General features: G+C 37.5%; 2 protein-coding genes across 3 annotated transcripts; one reads left to right on the forward strand and one right to left on the reverse strand.

Moving 5' to 3' along the window:
- Window positions 1–507: 507 nt before the first annotated feature.
- On the reverse strand, window positions 508–18,844 carry tatdn1 (TatD DNase domain containing 1; the record flags this gene model as incomplete). 2 transcript variants are annotated; one of them, XM_079583137.1, is made up of 13 exons in its annotated part: window positions 508–558; window positions 608–750; window positions 7,128–7,254; window positions 8,412–8,482; window positions 8,721–8,797; window positions 8,869–8,909; window positions 10,198–10,283; window positions 10,351–10,393; window positions 14,827–14,961; window positions 16,278–16,341; window positions 17,004–17,053; window positions 17,162–17,227; window positions 18,763–18,844. In XM_079583137.1, the coding sequence occupies 12 exons, from the start codon at window positions 18,842–18,844 to the stop codon at window positions 654–656; spliced, it is 939 nt and encodes a 312-aa protein (XP_079439263.1). In that variant the 3' UTR covers window positions 508–558; window positions 608–653. The 2 variants fall into 2 exon arrangements, with proteins under 2 accessions (XP_079439263.1, XP_079439264.1); XM_079583138.1 differs by having other exon boundaries at window positions 550–564.
- A 1,621-nt stretch (window positions 18,845–20,465) lies between these two features.
- On the forward strand, window positions 20,466–26,344 carry LOC306982671 (H-2 class I histocompatibility antigen, Q10 alpha chain-like; the record flags this gene model as incomplete). Its single annotated transcript, XM_079583140.1, has 4 exons — window positions 20,466–20,660; window positions 25,065–25,343; window positions 25,441–25,746; window positions 26,043–26,344. The coding sequence occupies exons 1-4, from the start codon at window positions 20,597–20,599 to the stop codon at window positions 26,342–26,344; spliced, it is 951 nt and encodes a 316-aa protein (XP_079439266.1). The 5' UTR covers window positions 20,466–20,596.
- Between the last annotated feature and the right edge of the window lie 114 nt (window positions 26,345–26,458).

Raw genomic sequence — 26,458 nt, forward strand, 5'->3', positions numbered from 1 at the left:
TTTACTGCATTTACAGACCAGCAGAAGCTTTGTCATCATTGTAGTGAGATATAGACTGGTGCTATGGGACTGACAAAAACTGTAACTGTCACGTTCATGAAAGTCTCACGTTGTTTTGAACATAATCGTTCCGTTTAGAGCTAAGTTTACGGCGCAGAGCTTTTCCCCACAGCCCTTGAACGCCTCAGCCTCTCCTGTGAGGATAAAGAAGCCCTGACATGGATCTGTTGTATTAAACGGGCGAGGGGCGGGTCTTCTTCTACAGTTTGCCAGTGTGGCGTACATGGTGGCGCCTCTAGAGGAGCTTATTGGTAATGCATCAGCCCGGCAAAACGGGATCACTTAGAGCAGCTTTAGATCCGCACAATAAAAAAAACCTTCTGCAGCAAACTCTTTATTAATCACTAACACCTCCTTTTCCTTCAGTTCTGCAGAGAGACTTCTTTCAATCCTCGGACTCTCCTCAGACTGAAGCTCCTCAGACTGAAGCTCCTCAGACTGAAGCTCCTCAGACTGAAGCTCCTCAGACTCGGACTGAAGCTCCTCAGACTGAAGCTCCTCAGACTCGGACTGGAGCTCCGCCCTCGCCGTCTCCGCCCCTGGACACTTGACCTCCTGCTCCTCCTGCTCCTCCAGATGTGTTAGATGTTGGTTCAGGAGAAGAAGAGTCTGAGCGTGTTGTTGTAGATCACGTCTGCCAGCGTGGCCGGATCCTCGTCTCTCGCCGCCGCCATCACCTCCAGGACTTGGCTACGACAAACAAACAAACAATGGTCTGATGGATCTGGTTCTGCTCAGACACTTGGGTTCAGGTCTGGGTTCAGGTCTGGGTTCAGGTCCGGGTTCAGGTCTGGGTTCAGGTCTGGGTTCAGGTCTGGGTTCAGGTCTGGGTTTTCAGGTCTTTTCACTGACTGCACTTTAACAGAAATAATGTGAGATGTTTGTGACTAAAGTTCCTCTCGGATCTTAATGGGGGGTATTCTGCAAAATGTACTTTTTCCAGATTTCCATCATGTTATTCTGTCACTCCCTCATTAAAAACATGGCTGAAGTGTTGCCTTGTTTCTCATTTTTTTGTCAATTTTTTGTCACTTTTTTGTCACATTTTTATTATTTTTTTTGTCATTTTTTGTCACATTTTTATTATTTTTTGTCACATTTTTATTATTTTTTTTGTCATTTTTTGTCACATTTTTATTATTTTTTTGTCACATTTTTATTATTTTTTTGTCACATTTTTATCATTTTTTTGTTACATTTTTATTATTTTTTTGTCACATTTTTATTATTTTTTTGTCACATTTTTATCATTTTTTTGTTACATTTTTATCATTTTTTTGTCACATTTTTATTATTTTTTTGTCACATTTTTATCATTTTTTTGTTACATTTTTATCATTTTTTTGTCACATTTTTATTATTTTTTTCTCATATTTTTCTCATTTTTTTGTCACATTTTTATTATTTTTTTTGTCATTTTTTTGTCACATTTTTATTATTTTTTGTCACATTTTTATTATTTTTTTCTCATATTTTTCTCATTTTTTTGTCACATTTTTATCATTTTTTTCTCATATTTTTGTCAATTTTTTATCATTTTTTTCTCACTTTTTTGTCACATTTTCATAATTTTTTTCCATTTTCAAGACATTCACTACAGCCATTTTGAGAGAGACATTTTATACAAGGCAGTTATTCTAATTTACTGCATTTACAGACCAACAGAAGGTTTGTCATCATTGTAGTGAGATATAGACTGGTGCATAATACCCCCTCTTTAAACCGTCATGATCAATGTGTAACAAAGACGATGGAGAGAAATGAAATGATGTGTTTCTACGGAGGCCTGGAAGTGACATCAGGAGGGAAATCTGGGGCTGAAATATAAAAATGTAAAAAAAAAAGTTTTACACCACAAAGTATCTCAGGAGAATGTGATGATTAACTCGTTCCCCCAAGATAATGTTTTATATTTCTGTCTGACGTCACGTCCAGCTCCGGAGTTTCTGCCTGAAAATGTTCATTAGTTTTGATGAAAACTGAAAAAACGGATCGAGGTTTAAATGTGTGGTTTTATTTTACAACAACTTTTCAGACGGATTTTGGATAAATCTGTAAAAATGTAAATCTGTCCTTGTTTTAAACTCAAATAAGATTAAAAATCGGTCTGAAAAACCTTCAGGAAGTAGTTCAGTCTTACAGGAAGTAGTTCAGTCCTACAGGAAGTAGTTCAGTCTGACAGGATGTAGTTCAGTCTGACAGGAAGTAGTTCAGTCTTACAGGAAGCAGTTCAGTCTTACAGGAAGTAGTTCAGTCTGACAGGAAGTAGTTCAGTCTGACAGGATGTAGTTCAGTCTGACAGGAAGTAGTTTAGTCTGACAGGATGTAGTTCAGTCTTACAGGATGTAGTTCAGTCTGACAGGAAGTAGTTCAGTCTTACAGGAAGTGGTTTAGTCCTACAGGAAGTAGTTTAGTCTGACAGGAAGTAGTTTAGTCTGACAGGATGTAGTTCAGTCTTACAGGATGTAGTTCAGTCTGACAGGAAGTAGTTCAGTCTGACAGGATGTAGTTCAGTCTGACAGGATGTAGTTCAGTCTGACAGGATGTAGTTCAGTCTGACAGGAAGTAGTTCAGTCTGACGGGAAGTCGTTCAGTCTTACAGGAAGTAGTTCAGTCTTACAGGAAGTAGTTCAGTCTGACAGGAAGTAGTTCAGTCTGACGGGAAGTAGTTCAGTCTTACGGGAAGTAGTTCAGTCTGACAGGATGTAGTTCAGTCTGACAGGATGTAGTTCAGTCTGACAGGAAGTAGTTCAGTCTGACAGGATGTAGTTCAGTCTGACAGGAAGTAGTTCAGTCTGACAGGAAGTAGTTCAGTCTGACAGGATGTAGTTCAGTCTGACAGGAAGTAGTTCAGTCTGACAGGATGTAGTTCAGTCTGACAGGAAGTAGTTCAGTCTGACAGGAAGTAGTTCAGTCCTACAGGAAGTAGTTCAGTCTTACAGGAAGTAGTTCAGTCTGACAGTAAGTAGTTCAGTCTGACAGGAAGTAGTTCAGTCTGACAGGAAGTAGTTCAGTCTGACAGGAAGTAGTTCAGTCTGACAGGATGTAGTTCAGTCTGACAGGATGTAGTTCAGTCTGACAGGAAGTAGTTCAGTCTGACAGGAAGTAGTTCAGTCTGACGGGAAGTAGTTTAGTCTGACAGGAAGTAGTTCAGTCCGACAGGAAGTAGTTCAGTCTGACAGGAAGTAGTTCAGTCTGACAGGATGTAGTTCAGTCTGACAGGATGTAGTTCAGTCTGACAGGAAGTAGTTCAGTCTGACAGGAAGTAGTTCAGTCTGACAGGAAGTAGTTCAGTCTGACGGGAAGTAGTTCAGTCTGACAGGAAGTAGTTCAGTCTGACAGGAAGTAGTTCAGTCTGACAGGAAGTAGTTCAGTCTGACAGGAAGTAGTTCAGTCTGACAGGATGTAGTTCAGTCTGACAGGATGTAGTTCAGTCTTACAGGAAGTAGTTCAGTCTGACAGGAAGTAGTTCAGTCTGACAGGAAGTGGTTTAGTCTGACAGGAAGTGGTTCAGTCTGACAGGAAGTGGTTCAGTCTGACAGGATGTAGTTCAGTCTGACAGGAAGTAGTTCAGTCTGACAGGAAGTAGTTCAGTCTGACAGGATGTAGTTCAGTCTGACAGGATGTAGTTCAGTCTGACAGGATGTAGTTCAGTCTGACAGGAAGTAGTTCAGTCTGACGGGAAGTCGTTCAGTCTTACAGGAAGTAGTTCAGTCTTACAGGAAGTAGTTCAGTCTGACAGGAAGTAGTTCAGTCTGACGGGAAGTAGTTCAGTCTTACGGGAAGTAGTTCAGTCTGACAGGATGTAGTTCAGTCTGACAGGATGTAGTTCAGTCTGACAGGAAGTAGTTCAGTCTGACAGGATGTAGTTCAGTCTGACAGGAAGTAGTTCAGTCTGACAGGAAGTAGTTCAGTCTGACAGGATGTAGTTCAGTCTGACAGGAAGTAGTTCAGTCTGACAGGATGTAGTTCAGTCTGACAGGAAGTAGTTCAGTCTGACAGGAAGTAGTTCAGTCCTACAGGAAGTAGTTCAGTCTTACAGGAAGTAGTTCAGTCTGACAGTAAGTAGTTCAGTCTGACAGGAAGTAGTTCAGTCTGACAGGAAGTAGTTCAGTCTGACAGGAAGTAGTTCAGTCTGACAGGATGTAGTTCAGTCTGACAGGATGTAGTTCAGTCTGACAGGAAGTAGTTCAGTCTGACAGGAAGTAGTTCAGTCTGACGGGAAGTAGTTTAGTCTGACAGGAAGTAGTTCAGTCCGACAGGAAGTAGTTCAGTCTGACAGGAAGTAGTTCAGTCTGACAGGATGTAGTTCAGTCTGACAGGATGTAGTTCAGTCTGACAGGAAGTAGTTCAGTCTGACAGGAAGTAGTTCAGTCTGACAGGAAGTAGTTCAGTCTGACGGGAAGTAGTTCAGTCTGACAGGAAGTAGTTCAGTCTGACAGGAAGTAGTTCAGTCTGACAGGAAGTAGTTCAGTCTGACAGGAAGTAGTTCAGTCTGACAGGAAGTAGTTCAGTCTGACAGGATGTAGTTCAGTCTGACAGGAAGTAGTTCAGTCTTACAGGAAGTAGTTCAGTCTTACAGGAAGTAGTTCAGTCTGACAGGAAGTAGTTCAGTCTGACGGGAAGTAGTTCAGTCTTACGGGAAGTAGTTCAGTCTGACAGGATGTAGTTCAGTCTGACAGGATGTAGTTCAGTCTGACAGGAAGTAGTTCAGTCTGACAGGAAGTAGTTCAGTCTGACGGGAAGTAGTTCAGTCTTACAGGAAGTAGTTCAGTCTTACAGGAAGTAGTTCAGTCTGACAGGAAGTAGTTCAGTCTGACAGGATGTAGTTCAGTCTGACAGGAAGTAGTTCAGTCTGACAGGATGTAGTTCAGTCTTACAGGAAGTAGTTCAGTCTGACGGGAAGTAGTTCAGTCTGACAGGAAGTAGTTCAGTCTGACAGGATGTAGTTCAGTCTGACAGGATGTAGTTCAGTCTTACAGGAAGTAGTTCAGTCTGACAGGAAGTAGTTCAGTCTGACGGGAAGTAGTTCAGTCTGACAGGAAGTAGTTCAGTCTGACAGGATGTAGTTCAGTCTGACGGGAAGTAGTTCAGTCTGACAGGAAGTAGTTCAGTCTGACCGGAAGTGGTTCAGTCTGACAGGAAGTAGTTCAGTCTTACAGGAAGTAGTTCAGTCTGACCGGATGTAGTTCAGTCTGAAAGGAAGTAGTTCAGTCTGACAGGAAGTAGTTCAGTCTTACAGGAAGTAGTTCAGTCTGACCGGATGTAGTTCAGTCTGAAAGGAAGTAGTTCAGTCTGACAGGATGTAGTTCAGTCTGACAGGAAGTAGTTCAGTCTAACAGGATGTAGTTCAGTCTGACAGGAAGTAGTTCAGTCTGACGGGAAGTAGTTCAGTCTGACAGGAAGTAGTTCAGTCTGACGGGAAGTAGTTCAGTCTGACGGGAAGTAGTTCAGTCTGACGGGAAGTAGTTCAGTCTGATGGGAAGTAGTTCAGTCTGACGGGAAGTAGTTCAGTCTGACAGGATGTAGTTCAGTCTGACAGGAAGTAGTTCAGTCTGACACAGGATGTAGTTCAGTCTGACAGGAAGTAGTTCAGTCTGACAGGAAGTAGTTAAGTCTGACAGGAAGTAGTTCAGTCTGACACAGGATGTAGTTCAGTCTGACAGGAAGTAGTTCAGTCTGACAGGAAGTGGTTCAGTCTGACAGGATGTAGTTCGGTCTGACAGGAAGTAGTTCAGTCTGACAGGAAGTAGTTCAGTCTTACAGGATGTAGTTCGGTCTGACAGGAAGTAGTTCAGTCTGACAGGATGTAGTTCAGTCTGACAGGATGTAGTTCAGTCTGACAGGAAGTGGTTCAGTCTGACAGGAAGTAGTTCAGTCTGACAGGATGTAGTTCAGTCTGACAGGAAGTAGTTCAGTTTGACAGGAAGTAGTTCAGTCTGACACAGGATGTAGTTCAGTCTGAAAGGATGTAGTTCAGTCTGACACAGGATGTAGTTCAGTCTGACAGGATGTAGTTCAGTCTTACAGGAAGTAGTTCAGTCTGACAGGAAGTAGTTCAGTCTGACAGGAAGTAGTTCAGTCTGACAGGATGTAGTTCAGTCTGACAGGAAGTAGTTCAGTCTGACAGGAAGTAGTTCAGTCTGACAGGAAGTAGTTCAGTCTGACAGGAAGTAGTTCAGTCTGACAGGATGTAGTTCAGTCTTACAGGATGTAGTTCAGTCTGACAGGAAGTAGTTCAGTCTGACAGGATGTAGTTCAGTCTGACAGGAAGTAGTTCAGTCTGACAGGAAGTAGTTCAGTCGGACAGGAAGTAGTTCAGTCGGACAGGAAGTAGTTCAGTCTGACAGGAAGTAGTTCAGTCGGACAGGAAGTAGTTCAGTCTGACAGGAAGTAGTTCAGTCTGACAGGAAGTAGTTCAGTCTGACAGGAAGTAGTTCAGTCTGACAGAAAGTAGTTCAGTCTGACAGGATGTAGTTCAGTCTGACAGGAAGTAGTTCAGTCTGACAGGAAGTAGTTCAGTCTGACAGGATGTAGTTCAGTCTGACAGGAAGTAGTTCAGTCTGACAGGATGTAGTTCAGTCTTACAGGAAGTAGTTCAGTCTGACAGGAAGTAGTTCAGTCTTACAGGAAGTGGTTTAGTCCTACAGGAAGTGGTTTAGTCCTACAGGAAGTAGTTCAGTCTGACAGGATGTAGTTCAGTCTGACAGGAAGTAGTTCAGTCTGACAGGAAGTAGTTCAGTCTGACGGGAAGTAGTTCAGTCTGACAGGATGTAGTTCAGTCTGACAGGAAATAGTTCAGTCTGACGGGAAGTAGTTTAGTCTGACAGGATGTAGTTCAGTCTGACAGGAAGTAGTTCAGTCTGACAGGAAGTAGTTCAGTCTGACAGGATGTAGTTCAGTCTGACAGGAAGTAGTTCAGTCTGACAGGATGTAGTTCAGTCTGACAGGAAGTAGTTCAGTCTGACAGGAAGTAGTTCAGTCTTACAGGAAGTAGTTCAGTCTGACAGGAAGTAGTTCAGTCTTACAGGAAGTAGTTCAGTCTGACAGGAAGTAGTTTATCTTACATGATGTTGCAGGGCTCGTTCCGGTCTTTCACACAGTGCCCTTTTTCCCATTTCTTCTTCGTGGGGAACGAGGTTTTGACGTGTTTGTTTCCAGCGTGAGTCGCCTTCACGCCGCACCAGGGGGCGTCTGAAACAACAACAATAACAACTATAACAACAACAATAACAATAACAACAACAACAATAATAAGTAAACAGAGCAGGGGTTCCCAGAGAGTCTCCTACTTCTGTGTATAATGTTGATGTGTTTAATACGCACTCATTCTCAATGGTAAATATGGATGCAGTACACTTTTTGGCCACCTGCGTCAAAATGGGGGCGCTGTTTCATTCCTTTCACAAAGTTAAAGGGGGGGCATTCTTCAAAATTGACTTTTTCAAGCTTTCCATCCTGTTATTGTGTCACTCCCTCATTAAAAACATGGCTGAAGTGTTGCCTTGGCACATTCACGTATTTCTGAGTAATCTGTAAAAACTCTGATGGCGGCCATTTTAGGGATAGGTTTGCCTGAGTCCTCCTAGGAACGCCCCCACCTCCTGGAGACGCCTCCGAGCTTTGGTCACCAGCCGAGTAACCAACCACTGCTCCTCAGCAGAACCCCCTCCCCACTGATGCCACAGACAGCGTGTGGAGGGGGCGTGTCTAAAGGCTCAGAGGTTCTTAAAGAGACAGAGGCCGATTTCAAGACATTTTTGTCACTTTTTTGTCATTTTTTTTTGTCATTTTTTGTCATATTTTTGTCATATTTTTGTCACATTTTTGTCACATTTTTGTCACATTTTGTCATTTTTTTGTCACTTTTTTTGTCACATTTTTGTAATTTTTTTGTCATTTTTGTGTCACTTTTTTGTCACTTTTTTTGTCACATTTTTGTCATTTTTCTGTCATTTTTTTGTCACATTTTTGTCATATTTTTTGGCACATTTTTGTCATTTTTTGTCACATTTTTGTCATTTTTTGTCACATTTTTTGTCATATTTTTGTCATTTTCTGTCATTTTTTTGTCATTTTTTTGTCATTTTTTGTCATTTTTTTGTCACATTTTTGTCATTTTTTGTCATTTTTTGTCACATTTTTTGTCATTTTTTGTCATTTTCTGTCATTTTTTTGTCATTTTTTTGTCACATTTTCTGTCATATTTTTGTCATTTTTTTGTCATTTTTTGTCATTTTTTTGTCACATTTTTTGTCATTTTTTGTGTCTTGGTGTTTACATAGCGTTGTAGCATCAACACCTCAGAGACAAAATGGTTTGGCAGCCCTGATCTAGAGAGTCGTCTGTACCGGTCTCCAGCAGCAGCCTCTCACTCGGGACGCTCTTCATGGCCTCCATGTTGGCTTCAGTTTTCAACGAGCTGCAAACGGAACAAACTCAGATCAGACAAACACATGAGCCACTGACTAACCCCTGAGCCTCTGACTAACCCCTGAGCCTCTGACTAACCCCTGAGCCACTGACTAACCCCTGAGCCTCTGACTAACCCCTGAGCCACTGACTAACCCCTGAGCCTCTGACTAACCCCTGAGCCACTGACTAACCACTGAGCCACTGACTAACCCCTGAGTCACTGACTAACCCCTGAGCCTCCTCACCAGCCGTTGATCCCGATGTAAAGGCCCAGGTCGACGAGCGCAGCAGCGTCCCCTGGTGTCCCGTCGAAGGAGTGCACCTGCAGCACCAGAGGAAACATCAGAGGTTCTGGTTTTCAGTGAAAAGAGTGAAAGAAGAAACGTGACAGACCACTCCTCCCACGCAGCGCTCCCGGTTCCTCCGCATGACGTCTGCAGAGAGAAGAGCGAGAGGAGCGTGAGGAGTGAGAGGAGCGAGAGGAGCGTGAAGAGCGAGAGGAGCGTGAGGAGTGAGAGGAGTGAGAGGAGCGAGAGGAGCGTGAGGAGCGTGAAGTAGGGCTGCTCGATTATTGAAGAAATAATAATCACGATTATTTTTGTCATAATTGAAATCACGATTATTCAAACGATTTTTTGTTGCCTTTAAAAAATCCATCAAAAAAGTGACAAAAATCCTTCAAAAAAATGACAAAAATCCATTAAAAAAGTGACAAAAATCCATCAAAAAAGTGACAAAAATCCATCAAAAAAGTGACAAAAATCCATCCAAAAAGTGACAAAAATCCATCAAAAAAGTGACAAAAATCCAGCAGAAAAGTGACAAAAATCCATCAAAAAAGTGACAAAAATCCATCAAAAAAGTGACAAAAATCCAGCAAAAAAGTGACAAAAATCCAGCAAAAAAGTGACAAAAATCCAGCAAAAAAGTGACAAAAATCCAGCAAAAAAGTGACAAAAATCCAGCAAAAAAGTGACAAAAATCCAGCAAAAAAGTGACAAAAATCCATCAAAAAAGTGACAAAAATCCATCAAAAAAGTGACAAAAATCCATCAAAAAAGTGACAAAAATCCATCCAAAAAGTGACAAAAATCCATTAAAAAAGTGACAAAAATCCATCCAAAAAGTGACAAAAATCCATTAAAGAAGTGACAAAAATCCATCAAAAAAATGACAAAAATCCATCAAAAAAATGACAAAAATCCATCAAAAAAATGACAAAAATCCATCAAAAAAAAGACAAAAATCCATCAAAAAAGACAAAAATCCATCAAAAAAAATTACTAAAATCCATCAAAAAAATGACAAAAATCCATAAAAAAAAAGACAAAAATCCATCAATAAAAAGACAAAAATCCATCAAAAAAAAGACAAAAATCCATCAAAAAAGTGACAAAAATCCATCAAAAAAATGACAAAAATCCATCAAAAAAATGACAAAAATCCATCAAAAAAGTGACAAAAATCCATCAAAAAAATGACAAAAATCCATCAAAAAAGTGACAAAAATCCATCAATAAAAAGACAAAAATCGATCTAAAAAGTGACAAAAAAAGTAACAAAAATCCAAAAATTGAAAATTTGAAAAAAAAAAATATAATATAATTTTTTATAATTTTGTAATCGTTTACTGTTGTCATCGAAATCGTAATCGAATTTCGATTAATAGCACAGCCCTAGCGTGAGGAGCGGCGACACAAACGCCCTAAACCTGCGACTCACCGAGGAAGTCCTGGTGAGAGCTTCGGCAGTGCAGGAACATGGGCCTCCTGGTCTCCTCGGCCAACTCGAACTGTTTCTCGAAGTATCTGGAGGCAAAGTGAGGCAAAGTGAGCGCGAAGCCACGGATGGAGGAGGACGGAGAGCGGAGCAAACCTGAGCTGCGTTTCCTTCGGACAGAACTCCAGACGGTCGAAGTCTGTGAGGGAAACAGAAGCACAGGTCAGGGGGGGGCGTGGCACAAGGGGGGGCGTCGGTGTAGCTCCGCCCCTCCTGAACTAAACACTGAGGAACAACAGTCTTCCTGTTATCGTCCCAGCACTTTCCTGTATTAACCTCTTAACTCCCGCCTGAACCCAGAGCATTTTCTCCAGTTCAGCTTTACCCAAATCCTGTAGGCCAGTGTAACGCCTCACTTGAAAGACCTACAAAACTAAATGGATCTTTTTCCTCACGTCAGATTTTTTTTCATCACTTTTTTTGTCGGGCAGTCGTCTCATTTTTGTCAAGTTTTCGTGACTTTTTTGTCAAATTTTTCGATTTTTTTTTTTGTCAAATTCTCATCACTTTTTTGTTCATTTTTTCTCCGTTTTTCGTAAATTTTTTCTCATTTTTTTGTCAATTTTTTGTCATTTTTGTCGTTTTTTTGTCATTTTTTTCTCACTTTTTTGTCAAATTTTTCTCACTTTTTCATCAAATTTTTATCACTTTTTCATCAAATTTTTCTCACTTTTTCATCAAATTTTTATCACTTTTTTGCCAAATTTTTCTCACTTTTTTGTCAAATTTTTCTCACTTTTTCATCAAATTTTTCTCACTTTTTCATCAAATTTTTCTCACTTTTTCATCAAATTTTTCTCACTTTTTTGCCAAATTTTTCTCACTTTTTTGCCAAATTTTTCTCACTTTTTTGTCACATTTTTCTCACTTTTTTGTCACATTTTTCTCACTTTTTTGTCAAATTTTTCTCACTTTTTCGTCAATTTTTTCTCACTTTTTTGTCAAATTTTTCTCACTTTTTTGTCCATTTTTTCTCACTTTTTTGTCAAATTTTTCTCACTTTTTTTGTCAATTTTTTGTCAAATTTTTCTCACTTTTTTGTCAAATTTTTCTCACTTTTTCGTCAAATTTTTCTCACTTTTTTGTCAAATTTTTCTCACTTTTTCGTCAAATTTTTCTAACTTTTTTGTCAAATTTTTCTCACTTTTTTGTCAAATTTTTCTCACTTTTTCATCAAATTTTTCTCACTTTTTCATCAAATTTTTATCACTTTTTCATCAAATTTTTCTCACTTTTTCATCAAATTTTTCTCACTTTTTTGCCAAATTTTTCTCACTTTTTTGTCAAATTTTTCTCACTTTTTCATCAAATTTTTCTCACTTTTTCATCAAATTTTTCTCACTTTTTCATCAAATTTTTCTCACTTTTTTGTCAAATTTTTCTCACTTTTTCATCAAATTTTTCTCACTTTTTCATCAAATTTTTCTCACTTTTTCATCAAATTTTTCTCACTTTTTTGTCAATTTTTTCTCAATTTTATGTCAAATTTTTCTCAATTTTTTGTCAAATTTTTCTCACTTTTTTTGTCAATTTTTTCTCAATTTTTTGTCAAATTTTTCTCACTTTTTTTGTCAATTTTTTGTCAAATTTTTCTCACTTTTTTGTCAAATTTTTCTCACTTTTTCGTCAAATTTTTCTCACTTTTTTGTCAAATTTTTCTCACTTTTTCGTCAAATTTTTCTAACTTTTTTGTCAAATTTTTCTCACTTTTTTGTCAAATTTTTCTCACTTTTTCATCAAATTTTTCTCACTTTTTCATCAAATTTTTCTCACTTTTTCATTAAATTTTCATCACTTTTTTGCCAAATTTTTAGCACTTTTTTGCCAAATTTTTCTCAATTTTTTGCCAAATTTTTCTCAATTTTTTGTCAATTTTTTCTCACTTTTTTTGTCAAATTATTCTCAATTTTTTTGTCAAATTTTTCTCAATTTTTTGTCAAATTTTTCTCACTTTTTTTGTCAATTTTTTGTCAAATTTTTCTCACTTTTTTGTCAAATTTTTAGCACTTTTTTGCCAAATTTTTCTCAATTTTTTGCCAAATTTTTCTCACTTTTTTGCCAAATTTTTCTCAATTTTTGGTCAAATTTTTATCACTTTTTTTGTCATTTTTTTGTCAAATTTTTTGTCAAATTTTTCTCAATTTTTTGTCAAATTTTTCTCACTTTTTTTGTCAAATTTTTCTCACTTTTTCGTCAAATTTTTCTCACTTTTTTTGTCAAATTTTTCTCACTTTTTCGTCAAATTTTTCTCACTTTTTTGTCAAATTTTTCTCACTTTTTCGTCCATTTTTTGTCAAATTTTTCTCACTTTTTCGTCAAATTTTTCTCACTTTTTTGTCAAATTTTTCTCACTTTTTCGTCCATTTTTTGTCAAATTTTTCTCACTTTTTCGTCAAATTTTTCTCACTTTTTTGTCAAATTTTTCTCACTTTTTTGTCAAATTTTTGCCAAATTTTTCTCACTTTTTCGTCAAATTTTTCTCACTTTTTTGTCAAATTTTTCTCACTTTTTTGTCAAATTTTTGCCAAATTTTTCTCACTTTTTCGTCAAATTTTTCTCACTTTTTCGTCAAATTTTTCTCACTTTTTTGCCAAATTTTTCTCAATTTTTTGTCGTTTTTTTGTACATTTTTTGTCACTTTTTTCTCACTGTTTTCACATTTCCATCCTTGTTTTCGTCTCAGTTTTGTTGCTATTTTCACAGCTTTTTTCCATTTTTTTTTCATTTTTTGTCGTTTTTTGTCGTTTTTTGTCAAATTTTTCCATTTTTTCATCAAATTTTTCTCACTTTTTCAAATTTTTCTCACTTTTTCATTAAATTTTTATCACTTTTTTGCCAAATTTTTCTCAATTTTTTGCCAAATTTTTCTCAATTTTTTTGTCAAATTTTTCTCAATTTTTTGTCAAATTTTTCTCACTTTTTCAAATTTTTCTCACTTTTTCATTAAATTTTTATCACTTTTTTGCTAAATTTTTCTCAATTTTTTGCCAAATTTTTCTCACTTTTTTGTCAAATTTTTCTCACTTTTTTGTCAAATTTTTGCCAAATTTTTCTCACTTTTTTTGTCAATTTTTTGTCAAATTTTTTGTCAAATTTTTCTCAATTTTTTGTCAAATTTTTCTCACCTTTTTTGTCAAATTTTTCTCAATTTTTTGTCAAATTTTTCTCACTTTTTTGCCAAATTTTTCTCACTTTTTTTGTCAATTTTTTGTCAAATTTTTTGTCAAATTTTTGTCAATTTTTTGTCAAATTTTTCTCACTTTTTTTGTCAAATTTTTCTCACTTTTTCGTCAAATTTTTCTCACTTTTTTGTCAATTTTTTCTCACTTTTTCGTCCATTTTTTGTCAAATTTTTCTCACTTTTTCGTCAAATTTTTCTCACTTTTTTGTCAAATTTTTCTCACTTTTTTGTCAAATTTTTGCCAATTTTTTCTCACTTTTTCGTCAAATTTTTCTCACTTTTTTGTCAAATTTTTCTCACTTTTTTGTCAAATTTTTGCCAAATTTTTCTCACTTTTTCGTCAAATTTTTCTCACTTTTTTGCCAAATTTTTCTCAATTTTTTGTCGTTTTTTGTACATTTTTTGTCACTTTTTTCTCACTGTTTTCACATTTCCATCCTTGTTTTCGTCTCAGTTTTGTTGCTATTTTCACAGCTTTTTTCCATTTTTTTTTCATTTTTTGTCGTTTTTTGTCGTTTTTTGTCAAATTTTTCCATCTTTTCATCAAATTTTTCTCACTTTTTCAAATTTTTCTCACTTTTTCATTAAATTTTTATCACTTTTTTGCCAATTTTTTCTCAATTTTTTGTCAAATTTTTCTCAATTTTTTTGTCAAATTTTTGTCAAATTTTTTGTCAAATTTTTCTCAATTTTTCGTCAAATTTTTCTCACCTTTTTTGTCAAATTTTTCTCAATTTTTTGTCAAATTTTTCTCACTTTTTTGCCAAATTTTTCTCACTTTTTTTGTCAAATTTTTCTCACTTTTTAGTCAAATTTTTCTCACTTTTTTGTCAAATTTTTCTCACTTTTTCTCATTTTTTTTGTCATTTTTTTTGCCATTTTTTTTTGACGTTTTTTTTGTCATTTTTCTCACTTGTCAAATTTTTGCCAAATTTTTCTCACTTTTTCGTCAAATTTTTATCACTTTTTTTGTCAATTTTTTGTCAAATTTTTTGTCAAATTTTTCTCAATTTTTTGTCGTTTTTTTGTACATTTTTTCGTGACTTTTTTGTCAAATTTTTCGATTTTTTTTTGTGTCAAATTCTCATCACTTTTTTGTTCATTTTTTCTCCGTTTTTCGTAAATTTTTTCTCTGGGATTCGAACCCCTGACCATGTTTGAAGGACATTGGCGGCTATTTCTGGTTTTCACATCGACTGGAGCATGAGCTGTAGGATTAGCTTTGGTCACATGTTCAACAATTACAACTCGGCCGCACAGGAGGCGCGTTTAAAGACCTCGAGGAGGAGGCGCGTTTAAAGACCTCCCGACCCCCTGAGGAGCGGAACCTCCCGACCCCCCGAGGGGCGGGACCTCTGGTGACTTTACTGTAAGTGTAGGACGTCACTAACCCAGGCCGCACTCCCCGATGGCGAGCACCTTCCCGTCTGTGGCGAGCGCCTTCAGCTCCGACAGGTACTGCTCGTCTCCGGACTCGAACTCGCTGCAGCGCGTCGGGTGACAGCCCACCGTGCAGAAGAACTCCTCTGAGAACATGAGAACAGAGAAGAACTCCTCTGAGAACACAGAGAACAGAGAAGAACTCCTCTGAGAACACAGAGAACAGAGAAGAACTCCTCTGAGAACACAGAGAACAGAGAAGAACTCCTCTGAGAACATGAGAACAGAGAAGAACTCCTCTGAGAACACAGAGAACAGAGAAGAACTCCTCTGAGAACACAGAGAACAGAGAAGAACTCCTCTGAGAACACAGAGAACAGAGAAGAACTCCTCTGAGAACACAGAGAACAGAGAAGAACTCCTCTGAGAACATGAGAACAGAGAAGAACTCCTCTGAGAACACAGAGAACAGAGAAGAACTCCTCTGAGAACACAGAGAACAGAGAAGAACTCCTCTGAGAACACAGAGAACAGAGAAGAACTCCTCTGAGAACACAGAGAACAGAGAAGAACTCCTCTGAGAACACAGAGAACAAAGCAGAACTCCTCTGAGAACACAGAGAACAAAGCAGAACTCCTCTGAGAACACAGAGAACAAAGCAGAACTCCTCTGAGAACACAGAGAACAGAGAAGAACTCCTCTGAGAACACAGAGAACAAAGCAGAACTCCTCTGAGAACACAGAGAACAAAGCAGAACTCCTCTGAGAACACAGAGAACAAAGCAGAACTCCTCTGAGAACACAGAGAACAAAGCAGAACTCCTCTGAGAACACAGAGAACAAAGCAGAACTCCTCTGAGAACACAGAGAACAAAGCAGAACTCCTCTGAGAACACAGAGAACAGAGAAGAACTCCTCTGAGAACACAGAGAACAAAGCAGAACTCCTCTGAGAACACAGAGAACAGAGAAGAACTCCTCTGAGAACACAGAGGACATGAGAACATGAGAACAGAGAGGTTAAAGCAGAACTCCTCTGAGAAAAGAGAGGTTAAATCCACGTCAGAGCTTCGTATAAACGTCGTCTCTGAACCTGAGACGCTTCAGTTTATCTTCAGTTTTAACGTCTCTGTCAGAGGAACAAACTAACTCTGTCTTTACCATGTTTCCTCTCTGACGTTTTCAGCCAGATGTTTCCTCTCTGACGTTTTCAGCCAGATGTTTCCTCTCTGACGTTTTCAGCCAGATGTTGATGATTTTTACACAATTTTGGAAAGTTCTGCTTTTTCTAATTTTGTTGCTGAAAATATCTGCAATTTTGATGATTTTTCTACATGAGAGGTTTTGTTTTCATATGAAATGTTGTGTTATTAAAGGAACTTCAAGGCCTTAAATGTCGTTTTTTAATTTTCCTGAGTTCATTAAGGTCTGTTTGCCTGAATGTGTTTAGTGAGACACGAACCTCTGGTCTGAGCGAGAGTCAGCGCCTCCTTACTGTCCTGCAGACTGCCCCCCGTGATCAGGAACTGAAACACACACACAGAGACACACACACAATCACACAATCACACACACACACACACAATCACACACACACAGAGACACACAAAGGGAAAAAAATGTGAAAAATTGGTTGAAATAGGCTAAATATTAGTAATAAAAAATGAGCAAAAATGAGTGGGGAAAAATATGGCAAAACAAGAAAAATTAGGGCAAAAATAAATCAAAAAAGGAAAAAAAATGGTAAAAAAATCCAATCTAAACAAATTGGGCTTAAATGGGGGAAAACTGAAAAGAATAAAACTGTATCTTAGTGAGAAACCAGGTCTCTTCCTTTAACCCTTTAATCGTGTCTCTGGAGCAAAAGCATCAACACTTGGATCTAAGACAGGATTTAATGAAAAAAAGTTATTAGAACGTTTGAGCTGATGTCATTTCCTGTCAGTGTTTAATAATGAAAATCATCCTGCAGGGTCTGCTCCTCCCTCTGGGGGGCGCTATCAGGGCCTGCTCCTCCCTCTGGGGGGCGCTATCGGCCGTTACACAAACGCTAAATGTTCCACCAGTGTGAACTGTGAACATCAGGCTTTATTACTGTGTTTTTACTCCTTTAACTTTGTTTCCACATGTTTGACTTTGTTGAAGTTGATAAATATTTATATTTAATAAAGACGTGTATTAGTCTGACCTTCTCCACTCCCACCGCCAGCGCTCGCTCGACGACGGCGTCGAAATCATCTGTGAACAAAAGCGGGTTATTGTTAATATTACTATTATTATTATTATGATTATTATTAATAGTATTATCATTATTATTATTATTTTCTGTGGGTTAAAGTTTCTCACCTTCGTGTTTCCGTTTCCCGCGATAAAGACCTCGGAACACGGAATCCGTCAGATTCACCCCGATGTCTGAAACACAGGGATTAATACTTATACTTTCAATACTTATACTGCTACTACTACTACTACTGATACTACTGATACTAATACTACTACTATCAGATTCACCCCGATGTCTGAAACACACGGATTAATACTTATACTTTCAATACTTATACTGCTACTACTACTACTACTGATACTACTGATACTAATACTACTACTATCAGATTCACCCCGATGTCTGAAACACACGGATTAATACTTATACTTTCAATACTTATTCTACTAGACCCACAGGCCGGTCAGAACCATGAGGCCGTCCTTCTGTGGACCCACCACCTGCAGGGGGCGCCACAGAGGTTGGTGCAGCTCCAACAGCCCCCACCCCCCCCACGGACAAGTGGAAAACGGATGGATGGATGTACTAATACTACTACTTACACTACTACTTATACTAATACTTATACTACTTATACTACTAATACTTATACTTATACTACTACTTATACTACTACATAGGGCTTTATAAACTTTATAAACACACGTACAAATACTAATACATCTAATACTACTAATACTAACTTATAAACACCCGTGTGATTCTATTACTACTAATACTAATATTAATACTACTTATACTGAAATATTTTCTAAACATAAGTGCAGTTCCACATCATGGCACTTCTTCACAGAAACGTCTCATTTCCCTCAGAAAGTTCACATTCTTCTGGTCTTAAATGTTTAAATAATATTTAATCACTTCCACAGTTTGTTCTTTAACCTCTTAACTCCCGCCTGAACCGAGAGGATCTTTTTCCTCACGTATTCAGAGTTTTATTCCATCATTTTTTTGTTGGGTTTTCAACTCATTTTGTCACATTTTGTCGTTTTTTGTTTTTTTTTAAATCAAATTATTGTATTTTTTTGTCACATTTTTGTCATTATTTTTCAATGTTTTATCAAATTATTGTCATTTTTTTAATCAAATTATTGTAATTTTTTTTATCAAATTATTGTCATTTTTTTATCACATTTTTGTCTTTTTTTTCAAATTTTTATCAAATTATTGTAATTTTTTTTAGCACATTTTTGTCATTTTTTTCAAAATTTTTGCCACATTTTTGTCAAACTTTTCTCACTTTTTTGTCAATTTCTTGTGACATTTTTGCCACTTTTTCATAAATGTTTCGTCACTTTTTTCTCACATTTCCATCATTGTTTTCATCTCAGTTTTGTTGTTATTTCCACACCTTTTTTCCAGAAGCTTTTGGATTGGGGTAAAGCCAAACTGGAGAAAACGTGCTCGGTTCAGGCGGGAGTTAAGGGGTTAGTCATCTCTGTTATATTTATATTTTCATAAAGTTCTTCCGCTCCTTCCGTGTTGTCATGTTAGCATTAGCCTTTAGCCTGTTAGCATTAGCCTCGGAGCTAACTGTTGTGATGCTAGCTTTAGCCTCGGAGCTAGCGGGACTCAGAGCTTATTTCTGAAACAACCCGCGGGCTTAGAGACATTTTCCAAACTGTTTCTGGTTTATTTGCTTTTCCCGCGGTTTGTTTCTTACCGATGAATCTGTGCTGAGCCATGACGGAGGCAGAAAAGTGTCTGAAAACAGAGAAACTCTCCGCGGCGCGAAGGAACAGCATGAGCCGCGCGGGTTGCCAGGTCCGAGAAGCCAAAGCCAGCACCGCGGTCTGTTTACGGAGAGTTCAGGCTGATGCAAGAACGAGAGGGTTTGTTTTATTGTCACAGTTTCATCATCTCTCCGGGCTTTACCCAAATCTAAAAGCACCTGTGGCGAAACCGACGAAAATGAGAAGGAAACGAGGTTAACGTGATGGAAAAACACGAGGAACACGATCCGTTTAGATGAGTTTTGTGGGTCTTAGCTTTCAAATGGGGCGTGACACTGGTCTATAGTCTGTGACCTTATGGATTTGGGTAAAGCTGAACTGGAGCTCGGTAGAGGCTCTCTCTGTCTCTGCAGGAGGACACGCACACCTGAGGGGGCGCTGTTGTCAGGTGTGTGTGTCACTCTTGAGCCGCGTGTTTGTGACTCTGATCCTCTGGGACTCCGCCTCCTGGGCGTGTCCCTGTCTCTGAGGTGCACAAATGTCACAAGAAATGGCACAAGAAATGGACCAAAGTTTACTAAGAAAATGACAAAAATGTGACAAAATTTGAAAAAAAAAAAGACAAAAATATGACAAAAATGTGATTAAAAAATGTGACAAAAAATGTGACAAAAAAGTGACAGAAATGTGACAAAAAATGTGACAAAAAAGTGACAGAAATGTGACAAAAAATGACAAAAAATGACGAAAATGTGACAAAAAAGTGACAAAAAATGACAAAAAAAAAGGACAAACAATTGGACAAAAAATTGGACAAAAATTTAAAAAAATGTGAAAAAAATGTGAAAAAAGTGACAAAAATGTGACAAAAAATGACAAAAAATGACAAAAAAAGGACAAAAAATTTGACAAAAATTGAAAAAATGTGAAAAAAATGACAAAAAAATGACAAAAAATTGACAAAAAAATGTGACAAAAAAATGTGACAAAAAAATGACAAAAAATTTACAAAATTTGACAAAAAAACTGACCAAAATGTGATTAAAAAATGTGACAAAAATTTGACAAAAATTGATGAAAAATTGATGAAAAATTGATGAAAAAGTGGTAAAAATGAAACGTAAACAATAAGCTATAAAAACTTTAAACCTTAAGAGGGCTGACATAAACCTGTGTGAAGTTAACCCCCCCATAGTGTCCGATTCACTCCAAACTAGTGTCATTGTTCAGCTCTTCGTATGTGCACGTAAAAATGCACATAAAACGCTAATTTTATGTGCACAAACGAAGCACAGACGAAGCACAGACGAATGACACCATTTTGAAACAAATCGGACACTATGGGGGGGCTAACTTCACACAAGTCCGACATAACCCTTTACAGTGAACCTGGCTCCACATCTGTCTCAGCTCATCTGTTTTATGAACGTCCTTAAGCCAGAACAACAGAGGCATGTGTGGCTGTGAGTCCTGCCCGGATCCCTCCTCGTTTGTCCCTTGTTTGCTGTGACGCCTCCTCTGTCCTGCAGGGGGCGCCGCTTGAATATAATGAATAATAATGTAATGAATGAGGTTTTATTCATGTCCTATATATTTAGGACAGATATTTGTATTTTGAGGGGTTTTTCTCGCACCCGCCTCTTGGCCTCGCGCGCACACACCGTGAGCGCGCACAGTCCGTGAGCGCGCGCAGACATCAGAACAGGAAGAAGAAGCGGACACAGCGGCGGCAGCGCCTCAGCGGCTCCAAACCTCACCAAACCCGGATAAAACCTCTCCAGACCCGGACGGACCCGGACGGACCCGGGACCCCGCGGCTCCAGGATGTCCCCCCTGTCCCCCCTGACCCTCCTGTCCCTCCTGGGGACGGTCCTGATCGCAAACAGCGGTGAGTTCAGCCTTTCCACCGCGTTACGCACGAGCCGCGTCAAAAGCGAAAGTAAAACTGTCCGTGTGACGCACTTATTATTTCACTGGTTTTCTCTTTAAAAGCGGAGTCAGAGCTGGAGCTTCGGCTGGTTTTTACTGAGGGAATGATCAGAACTAATGATTTCAACTGTTTCTGTGGAGTTTGATGAGTTTCTGTCTCCGCTTTTGATCCAAACGCTCCGCGCGCCGTGAACGCGCAACAACATCTGTTTATAATAATGTAGTAATGTAATAATACTGTAATAATACTCAGCCACAGACACAGGGTTTGTTATTTCACTTTTCTCACTGTTCAGCCTCGCGTTGTTAAAGTTGTTGTGAAAAGAAAACACTTTGGACCAAGATGGCGCCGCTGTGAAACTTTCTCTCTCTGGTTTTCTTTGATCAGGTTTTCATTGACTTTGTGCTTTTCAATAATAATAATAATAATAATAATAATAATAATAATAATAATAATAATAATAATAATAACTTTGCATATTTCATGTGAGTATTTCCCCCTCCCTCTGTGAGAGTGAGCAGCTGCATTGGCCTGTTTAACCCCTTAACCCCCGCCTTAACCGAGCGCATCCTCTCCAGCTTTACCCAAATCTAAAAGCTTCTGGAAAAAAGCTGTGGAAATAGCAACAAAACTGAGACGAAAACAATGATGGAAATGTGACAAAAAATGACAAAAAAATGACAAAAAAATGATTAAAAAATGATTAAAAAATGATTAAATAATGACAAAAAAATGACAAAAAAATGACAAAAAATTACAAAAAAATTACAAAAAAATGATTAAATAATGATTAAAAAATGACAAAAAAATGACAAAAAAATGACAAAAAAATGACAAAAAAATGATTAAATAATGATTAAAAAATGACAAAAAAATGACAAAAAAATGACAAAAAAATGACAAAAAAATGATTAAATAATGATTAAAAAATGACAAAAAAATGACAAAAAAATGACAAAAAAATGATTAAATAATGATTAAAAAATGACAAAAAAATGACAAAAAAATGACAAAAAAATGATTAAAAAATGATTAAAAAATGATTAAATAATGATTAAATAATGATTAAATAATGATTAAAAAATGACAAAAAAATGACAAAAAAATGACAAAAAAAATGATTAAAAAATGATTAAAAAATGACAAAAAAATGACAAAAATGTGACAAAAAAATGACCCAAAAAAATGACAAAAACGTGACAAAAAAATGACAAAAAGAGTTCAGAGTTCACAGCCTATAGGCCAGGGTGACGGCTGATTTGAAAGCTAAGATCTTGATCTAAGCTTCTTCCTTGTCTTGTTATCATGTTTAATCGTTCTCGTTGCTTTTTATGGTCATGCTTTGACGCCATTTTGTTTTTTCAGTGTAACTGAGACCAGGGGCGTAGCACCAAACTCTGGGCCCTAGTTACCAACTATCTCTTTGGACGCCGTCATGTTTCTTGTTCTTTAGCCACATAACAGTGGTTTGACAGTGCAGCTGATTTATGTTCTATTATAACTGTATTATTAGTGCTGGATACTCAGTTCTTTGTTTTGTTTTTGTTTGTTGTGAACTCGATGTTTGAGGCTTCAGTTACAGAAATGGAATAACCTTCAATCCCGGTAGTGATTTAGATGTTTAACCTCTTAACTCCCACCTGAACAGATCCCATTTCATCCAGTTTGGCTTTACCCGAATCAAAAAGATTCTTGGGGAAAAAAGCACCAAAACAGCCACAAAAATGAGAAGAAAACAAGGATGTAAACGCGACAAAAAAGAGACAAAAACTCAGCAAAAATGAGACAAAGATTCAACAAAAATGTGACAAAAATTCAACAAAAATGTGACAAAGATTCAACAAAAAATCAGCAAAAATTCAACAAAAATGTGACAAAAATTCAACAAAAATTCAACAAAAATTCAACAAAAATGTGACAAAGATTCAACAAAAATTCAACAAAAATGTGACAAAAATTCAACAAAAATTCAACAAAAATTCAACAAAAATTCAACAAAAATGTGACAAAGATTCAACAAAAATTCAACAAAAATGTGACAAAGATTCAACAAAAATTCAACAAAAATGTGACAAAAATTCAACAAAAATTCAACAAAAATGTGACAAAAATTCAACAAAAATGTGACAAAGATTCAACAAAAATTCAACAAAAATGTGACAAAAATTCAACAAAAATGTGACAAAAATGTGACAAAAATTCAACAAAAATTCAACAAAAATTCAACAAAAATGTGACAAAAATTCAACAAAAATGTGACTTTGTAGGTCTTAGCTTTCAAATGCTCACGCGACGCTGGTAAAGGTCTAAACAGGAAGCTCCAAAACTGCATTTATGACTTTACCCAAATCTAAAAGCTGACATTTGAAAGCTAAGACCAAACCGTGAATGACCTGCGTTTATCTGTGCACTTTGTTCCTGACGTTAAAGTCATGAAACAAGATTAAAGTTCAGTAATAAAAGATCATCTACAGAGCAGTGAAATAAAGAGTGAATGTTCCCGGGCGAGCAAGAGCTGAAGAGGAAACCACAGAGTTTCAGCCACACAGTCGACCGGTCCGGGCAGATGTTTGAGGCAGATGTTTGGCCTGATTCTAACGTGACGCTTGTTTATCAGGAAACAGGAAGTCACGCAGGCTTTACACGTTTACAACACGTTTATCTTCATTTATTCATTTAAAAAGTAAAAAGTATTTCATTATGTTTCATGTTTATGTGTTTCTGTGGCGTTAAAAGGTCTTTGATAATATATTACATACATTACATACATGTTTGCATCAGTACGGAGGCCTGGAAGTGACATCAGACAAAACAAAAGTGGGGGTGAAAAAAAAATATAAAAATGTATTAAATTTTTTTTTTTTTTACATCACAAATTATCTCAGGCTTTTTTTTTCTTGATAATTTGTGGTGAAAAAAAAAAAAAATTATATGATTTTTTTTATATTTCGTCAAAACATATATATATATATTTTGAAGAAATATAAAAAATCACATATTTTTTTTTTTTTTTTCTCGATAATTTGTGGTGAAAAAAAAAAATTATATGATTTTTTTTTGTTTTGTTTTTCATCACAAATTATCTCGGCTGATTTTTTTTCTCGATAATTTGTGGTGAAAAAAAAAAAATATGATTTTTTTTATATTTCTTCAAAACATATATATATATATATATATATATATATTTTGAAGAAATATAAAAAATCATATAATTATTATTTTTTTTTTTCATCACAAATTATCTCAGGTTTTTTTCTCTCGATAATTTGTGATGAAAAAAAAAAAATTATATGATTTTTTTTTTTTTTTTCATCACAAATTATCTCGGGGGATTTTTTTTCTCGATAATTTGTGGTGAAAAAAAAAAAAATTATATGATTTTTTTTATATTTCTTCAAAACATATATATATATATATATTGAAGGAATATAAAAAATCATCTAATTTTTTTTTTTTTTTTCATCACAAATTATCTCAGGGTTTTTTTCTCTCGATAATTTGTGATAAAAAAAAAATTATATGATTTTTTTTATATTTCTTCAAAACATATATATATATATATATTGAAGGAATATAAAAAATCATCTAATTTTTTTTTTTTTTTTCATCACAAATTATCTCAGGGTTTTTTTCTCTCGATAATTTGTGATAAAAAAAAAATTATATGTTTTTTTTTTTTTTTTCATCACAAATTATCTCGGCTGATTTTTTTTCTCGATAATTTGTGGTGAAAAAAAAAAATCATATAATTTTTTTTTTCATCAGAAATTATCTCGGGGTTTGTTTTTTTCTCGATAATTTGTGGTGAAAAAAGAAAAAAAATTATGATTTTTTTATATTTCTTCAAAATATACATATATGTTTTACCCTAAGACAATGATCACATTCCCCCGAGAAAATTTGTGGTGATTTTTTTTTTTTTTTAACATTTTTATATTTCTTCCAAAAAAATGTATTATTATTATTTATTTTTTTCACCCCCCAATTTGTTTTGTCTGATGTTACTTCCAGGCCTCCGTATGCCCACAATGATCTCTCCTGTGTCTCCTCCTGTATCTCCTCCAGTATCTCCTCCTGTATCTCCTCCTGTATCTCCTCCTGTATCTCCTCCTGTATCTCCTCCTGTATCTCCTCCTGTATCTCCTCCTGTATCTCCTGTATCTCCTCCTGTATCTCCTCCTGTATCTCCTCCTGTATCTCCTGTATCTCCTCCTGTATCTCCTCCTGTATCTCCTCCAGTATCTCCTGTATCTCCTCCTGTATCTCCTCCTGTATCTCCTGTATCTCCTCCTGTATCTCCTCCTGTATCTCCTCCTGTCTCTCCTCCAGTCTCTCCTAACCTCTGCTCCTCTGTCCCCTCAGAACGTCACTCTCTGACCTACATCTACACGGCTCTGTCCAAGTCCATCGGGAAAGAGTACCCCGGGATCCACGAGTTCACGGCCATGGGGCTTCTGGACACCAAGATGATCGACTACTTCGACTCCGACCATCAGACTAAAGTCCCCAAACAGCCGTGGATGAAGGAGAAGCTCAGCCAAGACTACTGGGACAAAGGCACGGAGTCCAGGAAGAGCAAACAGCAGTGGTTCAAGGTCAACCTGGACATTCTGAAGGAGCGGATGAACCAGACGGACGACGGTGAGGAGCACTCAGGAGAGAGTCTGAAACACCCTCTCCCCTCACACCCCCTCTCTCTCGTAGATGTTCTTTAACCGTGTTCCTCTGTCTCTCGTAGAAGTCCACGTGCTCCAGTGGATGCACGGCTGTGAGGCCGACCTGATCCATGACCCAGTTAAGGCAGAAGATCATCTCAAGTTCGCTCGTGGTATCGACATGTACAGCTACAACGGGGACAGTTTCCTTTACTTCGACGACGCTCACGACACCTGGGTGGCGGCGGCGAAGGAGGCTCAGCAAACCAAGAGGAAGTGGGACGAGGTCCAGGTCCTGAAGGACTACACCAAAGGCTACCTGGAGAAGGAGTGTCTGGACTGGCTCACCAAGTTCATGGACTACGGGAAACAGCAGCTCAAACACGCCAGTGAGTACTAATACTACAGAACTGTGACCCGGGTTTCAGGGTTTCTGCGCAGACAGATGAGGGACCGTCTGCGCAGACAGATGAGGGACCGTCTGCGCAGACAGATGAGGGACCGTCTGCGCAGACAGACCCAGAGCTCATGTTTCAGCTCGTGCTCATGTTTTGATTCTTCAGTAGCAGATGCTGGTCATCAGTGTTTACAGAGAGGACAGATAGAGCCGTTCTTGTTTCCTGTTCCTGGTTATGGAGGAGCTTCTGTGAAGAACTAACTCCTCTCCCCTCTCTCTCCTCCTCAGAGCCTCCAAAGGTGTTCCTGTTTGCGACCCCGGCGCGACATGCGGATAACGTGTTCCTCAACTGCATGGCCACAGGCTTCTATCCTCCCGACATCCTCCTGAACATCTTGAGGAACGGCCGTGTCCTGACGGAGGATGATAAGCTGACGACCACGGGGATCAGACCTAACGAAGACGACACGTACCAGAGGAAGGACCGGATCGAGATCCTGCGCTCGGACAGCGCCAACTACAGCTGCGAGGTCGTCCACGCAGCCTCCGAGTTCAACATCAGGAGAGAGTGGGGTGAGCTCCGGGGCTAAAGTGGTCCAGTTAGGTCCATGAGGTCCATGAGGTCCATGAGGTCCATGAGGTCTACTAGTGATGATGCTTTTTTGTTCTTATAGCCAGACCTTTGTGTCGGTTTGGTACCTGAC

Source organism: Gobius niger, assembly GCF_951799975.1.
Source record: "Gobius niger genome assembly, contig: SCAFFOLD_62, whole genome shotgun sequence".
Taxonomy (NCBI): Eukaryota; Metazoa; Chordata; class Actinopteri; order Gobiiformes; family Gobiidae; genus Gobius; species Gobius niger.